The sequence below is a fragment of the Excalfactoria chinensis genome, chromosome 1, assembly GCF_039878825.1.
Source record: "Excalfactoria chinensis isolate bCotChi1 chromosome 1, bCotChi1.hap2, whole genome shotgun sequence".
Taxonomy (NCBI): Eukaryota; Metazoa; Chordata; class Aves; order Galliformes; family Phasianidae; genus Excalfactoria; species Excalfactoria chinensis.
The window spans coordinates 42,853,259-42,860,692 of NC_092825.1; the positions used below are offsets into that span (position 1 = coordinate 42,853,259).

The window sequence follows — 7,434 nt, forward strand, 5'->3', positions numbered from 1 at the left end:
GCAACCTGGTCTTGAACACCTCCAGAGATGGGGCATCTACTCCCTCCCTGGGCAGCCTGTTCCAGTGCTCTGTCACTCTGACAGTAAAGCAGCTCTTTCTTATGTTAGACTGGAACTTTCTGCATTCCAGGTTCTGCCTGTTGCCTGTTGTTCTATTGCTGTTTACCACCAGGATTTGTCCACCCATCACTGACTTGATTCCGGCACTTCAGATATAAACAGTTATGAGAACAGTTATTAATAGAATTTTGTATTTCAAACTTACATTTGTACTCTTTTGAATGGTACAACTGCAAGAAATGACTGCCACAGGAACGATTACTGTGCTAAAAGAAGTGAGGCTTGCTTATGTAAAGATGAGAGCCACTAATAAAGTGACAAAAAGCCAAGCATCTAGCAAAAGACTTGCCGTGTATTCTGTCCGCTACTTCTTCCCAGTGTTTTCTCACGTGGTTTCCCCCCCAGCTCAATAAACGAAACTACAGCATTCAGAGGAAGCTTTTATTTTAAATAAAACTAGTGAAGATACAATTTACACTGAAAGCCAAAGTGGAGGCAAATCACCTTTTGCATTGTTTTGGCTGTTATTTGCTAGCTGTTGTAGGTGGGATCCACTCTTGAATCTTCTTGCGCGTAGTAGAGTAAGGGACGTACTGCCCAGGAGTACCACTCAGGTTGAACTTATGGTTCTCCCAGATAAATTTACGAGCAACTGGAGGATGAGTAGTTGGAGGGTCATCCGTCATTGAGTGAAGCCAGCGATGCCTTAAGAGACAAAAAAGGCATATTGTTAAGGCATATTAAGGAGCATTACGTGATCTATAGTGAGCGAGAAGTCAGGCAGGAACAATGGCCCAGTAAAAACTTGTGGGTTTTTGTGTTGTTTTTTTCTGTTTGTTTTTTAATCACCAGAAAATTGTGCTGCACAACAATATTTCAACAGCCACCTCTAAAGCCTTCGTGAAGCTGCCACCTGGGATATGGAATAATGATTTAAGTTCACCTAAGCAATCACATAAATGTTTACTGGCTCCACGATAAAGTGATTGATACCAGTCAGTAACGGAGTAATTAACAAGTGAGTACAGCCATTACCTTTTACCCATGAACTGAATGTCAGCCCTACCCCCTGCAAATAGCATTAATGCTCAAGGAAAGCATTTTCCATAATAATTTACAGAAACACATCAGCAGGGATAAACGGAATTGATTTTATCCCATTTCTATTCCAGTGCCCAAAGCAACTTTCAAAACGGAATCATTTTTGTTATAAGCCAGTTAACTGTGCGTGAAGCATGATGTACATGTAATGAGACAGAAGTGAGGCTTTTTGCAAGCCTATGGATATTTATACTGAGATGGGATTAAAAGAGGCTTCTGCTTATCAGCTTTTGTCAAAGACTTCACCTAAAAATATTAAGTTCTCTGTTATTAGTGGTTATTAGAAAGCCTGAAAATTACATCTTCGTCCTTTAGCAATGACTCCTGCAGACTGCACTGATACAGCAACACAAGACCACAATACAAGTAGTACGACATAGATGCATCTCTCTGACTGATGAGTATACTCTAAAGAGTTCTACAGGAAGTTGGACACTTTTTCAGTTGAGTAGCTCCTAGGCAGTTAGTTAGAAAGAAAGCAAAACTTTGGAGATTTAAAATATATATATATATATATCATTTAAAAATATAGAATCACAGAATGGCTTAGGCTGGAAAGGATCTTAAAGATCACTGAGTTCCAACTCCCAGTCATGGGCAGGGCTGTCACACATCAAATCAGGCTGCCCAGAGCTCCATCCAACCTGGCCCTGAATGCCTGAAGAGATGGGGCATCCATAACCTGCCTATGCAGCCTGTGTCAGCGCCTCCACCACCCAATGAGTAAATAGTTTCTTCCTAACATCTAACCTAAATCTCCCCTCTTTTAGTTTAAAACCGTTCCCCTCCTTCCTAACACTATCAGTCCATGTAAAAAGTCAGAAGATTTCTGTCTGGGATATAAGGAGATGCCATAGCACCTTGCTTCAAAAGAAGGTGAGTTGGGTGAGATGGGGTCATATACTCAATAATCCAGTCTCCCATTGCTAATACAAATGCAATGCAATTGTCACCATACCGTAGCAGCCTCCCATGTCTCCTGCCCCCCTAGAAATCAATACACATCGAGAGGGGAAAAAAAGTGTTTTCTTTGCTAGAAATGCAATTACAAAAGCCCTGTCAGAAAAGCTGGAGCAGATGGAGCACAAGAAATACATCAAAGCTCAGTTAAAACTGACTACATTTCAAGCTTACACAATGCCTCGCATCTTTCTTTAGAAGTGTATATACACTCACTGCCTGAAATGTGAAATTATTATAATATTATTTACTCATTTAACTCCGAAGACAGAAAACAGAATAGTTTTATTCCTCACTGTAGATTGTATAGCTTTGCAGTCTCTCTTAGACTAAATCCATGAAGTTTTCCAAAACAGAGTGTTCTGCAGTAATGCTCTGTTTGCTTTCAGGACTTTCTGGTACAACAACATCAATACAAAATTGAGCTCAAATTTCAATGCATCAGCCAAAAAAAGAAAGCCCCATTCAGTCACATTCTCTCACCGAAAGCAGAAATAAAATTGCTCAGCACGTGTCCTGAAATAATTCTCTCCAGGAGATATTTACAACATTTGTGGTCCCTTCCCCACTTAAAACACACAAAAACTGAAAACTTTGCTTTGGAAAGACTTTCCCGTTGGCAACATCCCTCAGACAGTCCGCTGAAGCCTTGGTGTCTCAGACTTTACTCCCAGATGCTCAAGAAAAGCTCTTCATGCATTAGACTGAACTGCAGAAGTAAAGGGATTTGACATCTTGCAGATGGCCACGTTTCTGTATAAACTCTGCCTATAAATCCATGCATAAAAAAATAGGATTCAAAAGCAAGTAATGACTTAGAACCCGAGAAGGAGCAGATGGCTCTTACAAAGCAAAGAACATGAGGGCAGCAGCAGCACGGAAGAGGCTGAAGCAGTTTCCTGAGATGCAGAGCAGCACTACCAATGCTGAGGCAGATAAAGCCTCCAAACTTCTGCCTGCATAAGGAGACAGGAGACACCATAAAATACCTTCAAGTGCATTGAAGACCACGTAGGATGTTCTCCCCATTCTTAGACAAATATTTAAAAGCAAAGTGATTTCAAAGTGAAGCTACAAAGGACTGGAGCCAATTAGATGATGTACGAACTGTCAAACAAGAACTGGTGCAACACAGACTCCAGAGCTACTAGTGTATGTGCATCTGCAAGGTTCAGTCACTGGCTATGCAAGTTCAGGCTACTTGCCAACTTCCTAACATCCACGTATCTTTTCCCTAACAAGCTAACCATGCTGCAAAAAGAAAGGTGAATGTGTGCACTATGGTCAGTGCTGTCCCAAGCACTTTAAGTCAGCACAAAAGCAGGGATTTAACTTTGAGGTAGATACAATCACCTTGGTTCTGATGATAAGAAAACCTAATAAGTAATAAGGAGGTTAAATAAGGTAATTTAAATTACAATAAACCAGAAGCTACGGCACCTTCTTAAAACAGCTGCAGCCCCAATTCCCTGCATAGCACACATATGTCAAAACAGCTCTTGATTTCCTTCACGCTGTGATTTCAGTGCATCCATTGTCAAAAAGACATCACACCAATGATTTCAGAATGCTGGAAATGCAGCATAGTTTGCAGAAATGGTGCTGTGCTACATTACTGCACGAGGCGTTCTTCCTTGCTGCTTTGTCCTCTTCTCCACTACCTGTTAGGCAGCTAAAGCTGACTACATTCATTCCTATTTCATTTTTTTTTTCCTCAGACAGTCGTTTTCAGAATCTTCCAACATGCCAAAGTGTTTTTCCCCCAGTTCATCATGCATGAAACACGAGGTACACCCAACCACAGCTCCTCAGTCCACAGCATTCCACAGTCCTGAATACACACACTGCTCACACAGTTATCCTTTAAGATCAACAACCAGAAACATGGAGCTTGCTCAGCTTGAGTGAACAATCCCGCTTCCCTCAGCTGCTCCCCATCAGACCTGTGCTGCAATTAAAAAGACCAAAACATAACAAGGCCAACAGAAGGCCCAGCAGAGTACTGCACAACTAAACTTCCTGACAAAATATCCGTGAGTGTGGGACTGTTTGACTTTTCATGTCTCGTTGCACCGATCAGTGTTGATAATAACGACAAGTCTGCTGGTTCTTCTACAATAACAGGAAAGCTTTTCACCTCGCTGCTTTATGGGATGTAAACAAGCTGTTCTACCTAGAAACATGACTGATACTCAGAAATAAACTTTGTAAAATATGGTAAGGACACACAGCTAGTGACACATAAGCACGAGCAAAGAAGGAAAACGCTGCCTCAAAGAATCATCTTGAAAATAGTCACAGCCTTATAATGAAAAGGATAAAAACTGCAATCAAACAACGGTTATTATGCAGCCAGTAAGGACCAGCCCTGCACTGCCATTAAAATGCTGGTCGTGGAGACTTCAGACATGAATGTCTCTGCTAAAAACCTGTGCCATAAAGCTCATACTGGAGATGAAAGAGAAAGCATTAACTGCGTTAAACATCATTTGAAGACAGAGAGTTTGAAGCAAAACTGACTGCCTAGACAGCCTACCCACGCACTGCTCGGATGTTCTAATAAGAGCCACGTCACTCTGTCTCCCATGCCCACATGCTTTAAACCTATTCCATACATCTATGCATATATACAACTTTTTACATTTCAGTTGCACAGTGTCTGAAAGCTGCACTGTTTGTTTGGTTTGGGTTGGTTTTTTTTTTTGCTGGAGTACACACAAATGAAAGAGCCGGGCCTTGCTGCTTCCCAGTGCCCAAAGCATGACCTGCCCATCCCGCCATCCTGTGGCTGTTCCGACAGTCATTTCTGAATACTGAGCACATTTTTTTAATCTTCTGCTTTGTAATACAAGAACACTACATGCAATTACACAATGTATTCAAATCGCTAAGTTAAATGGCTTACCATTCGGGGGGCACCATACTTCCATCAACTTCCCAAAATGTATTTTTGCCATTCATTTCGCTAGTATATATGACCCATCTGTGTCGACCTTGATTAAACGAACACAAACACTGTATGAGCTTAAGAAATTATTTTCACGTAAAGTAGAAAACTCATGAAAACACAAGGAAAACTATCTGCTATTATGGGCCCTCACCGCAAGACAAGTACAGCTATGGCTAGGAAGCAAACCAGGCTTTGGGGTTTTTTTGAGTTTTCTGCATTTCTACTGTCACCGTAGTCTTACATAGTGCTCTCACACAAGCAAAGAGCAAGGAAGGTGAGCAGGCAATAAATCCTAATTCACTAGCAGGAGAGCCGGGCTGCCATTCAGGAGGTGGTCACACGTACCAAAGAAGTTTCTTTTGTCTTCATAGTACTTGTTTCCATATTTGTCAACTCCTACCAGCGTACCAGTCTTCAAGTCGTTGACCCTGTGAATTCCCAGGACAACAGCTTTAATTACCTTCACGTTGGAGTGAAATTGCAATAGATTTTTAGAGGTTGGCAAAAATCTGTAGTTAAAACTCAAACACGTGTAATGTAAAGCTTATGTAAATCATGTAAAGTTTCAGCTGCCTGCGGTGCTCTGGGCACTCTCCATCCAGTGCCAGAACACATGTGTATGCCCATGCTTCCTTGGCTGGTGTTCACCTATCACATAAAGCACTCAGACCCACCCGTTATTTAAGCCTGAGTAACTAACTTCAGAAGAAGGGATGTTTCATCACTGCTCTCCCTTACTTCTTCCCTTCCCCTCCTTGTAAGGGTTGTTGTGCCTTGTCCTGGTGTTCGTGCCCTGAGCACTGACACCAAACACTAAGAGTAAATTTCGAGCCTGCAAAGGCCGTTTCTCAGACAATTTCAGTGAGCCCCAACTGATGGAAACCGGGCAGGTGAGACACCACTGGGATCGCACTGAGCGCGAAGGGGCCCCGCTACGTTAGATGACGCCGGGCCAGAGCCACCGGGCAGCCAGGCTGGGCGCAGCGAGAGGGCTGCGGCCACAGCGAGATGCCGCAGCCGGGCACGGCGGCGTACAGGCAGACATTCAGGGCCCGCTGCTGCGGCCTGGACTCGGTACGGCCGCCAAGGTGACCCCACGGGACGGGACGGGGCGGCGAGGCAAGAGCCGGGAGCCACCTGCTGCCCGCTCCGGGCGCGCCGCGCCGCACTCCCCGTTACCTCAGCAGCTGCAAAATGGCGCCGCGGACGCCGCCGTGGCCGCCGAGGTGCTTGAAGGCCCGCTTCACCAACTGCACGTACTCCGCCATCTTGGGACGGCGCCGCAGCGGCTCCGGCACCGCCCCGCGCTGGGATTGGTGCGCCCGGGGCGGGGCGGCCGTGACGGGCCCGGAGGGCCGGCGGGCTGTGAGGCTGCGCGGTGCTCGTTCGCTAGTTCGTGAACTTCACGAACCGTTGTTTTGCTATAAACTACTTAAGAAAAAAGATCCGTGAAAAAGATATTTTTATAAAGAGGCCAGCCAACGTTTGGATCGCTAAACGGCTCCAACTCCCACACCAGTTTCTAAGGCTGTTCATGAAACTGGGACCATCTTCACTGACAATCTAATTCTGCGAACACTTTTTTCTGCTGGCAGTGGTCTGACCAGGTTTGTTGGTATATTTTTTTCCCCTGAGAGTTACAATGGACAAGCTTTGGGTCATGTAATGGATCCATGTGGCACCATATGTCCTTGTAGCTAGACTGAGGCTTCTGTGGAGGATGGCACTTTGTAACTCAAAGCTGGGAGAAGGGATTACCTCAGGCCTCATCTGGAGCCCCTGGTACAAAAAAGACAGGGATATTCTGGAAGGAGTCCAGCAGAGGACCACAAAGATGATTAAGGGCCTGGAGCATCTCCGCTGTGAGGAAAGGCTGAGTGAACTGGGTCTCTTCAGCTTTGAGAAGACTGAGAGGCGATCTGATTAATGTTTATAAATACCTTACATGTGGGAGTCAAGAGACATGGCCAACCTCTTTTCAGTGGTCTGTGGGGACAGAACAAGGGGAAATGTCATAGGAAGTTCCATACCAATATGATAAGGAACTTCTTCACGGTAAGTGTGACGGAGCACTGGAATGGGCTGCCCAGGGGGGTTGTGGATTCTCCTTCTCTGGAGATATTCAGGACCTGCCTGGCTGCCTACCTGTGCAACCTGCTGTAGGGGACCTGCTTTGCCAGGGGGTGTTGGACTCAGTGTTCTCTGGATGTCCCTTCCAGCCCCTACAGTTCTGTGATTCTGTGATTAGCATCATAATGTGACTTTAATCCTACAGCTTTTCTTACAGCTTATTGAAGCTTTTAAAGAAAAACATTGATAGAAAAACAACTTTTACAGCATCTTTACATTACATGCTGATTTTT

The 7,434-nt window shown here is 44.4% G+C and overlaps 1 protein-coding gene across 1 annotated transcript; it reads right to left on the minus strand.

Moving 5' to 3' along the window:
• Positions 1-487: 487 nt before the first annotated feature.
• Positions 488-6,409, minus strand: NDUFA12 (NADH:ubiquinone oxidoreductase subunit A12). Its single transcript, XM_072341979.1, has 4 exons — positions 6,251-6,409; positions 5,417-5,499; positions 5,027-5,114; positions 488-765 (listed from the first exon to the last, which is right to left on the minus strand). Exons 1-4 carry the CDS (start codon positions 6,337-6,339, stop codon positions 585-587), a joined length of 441 nt encoding a protein of 146 aa, XP_072198080.1. The 5' UTR covers positions 6,340-6,409; the 3' UTR covers positions 488-584.
• Between the last annotated feature and the right edge of the window lie 1,025 nt (positions 6,410-7,434).

Excerpts from the sequence above, each read along its gene's own strand:
- NDUFA12 (XM_072341979.1), bottom strand. The coding sequence starts at position 6,339 with ATGGCGGAGTACGTGCAGTTGGTGAAGCGGGCCTTCAAGCACCTCGGC. Across the intron at positions 5,500-6,250 it reads GCCATTTTGCAGCTGCTGAG|GGTCAACGACTTGAAGACTG; the intron begins GTAACGGGGAGT and ends GGGAATTCACAG. Across the intron at positions 766-5,026 it reads AGTATGGTGCCCCCCGAATG|GCATCGCTGGCTTCACTCAA; the intron begins GTAAGCCATTTA and ends TTGTCTCTTAAG.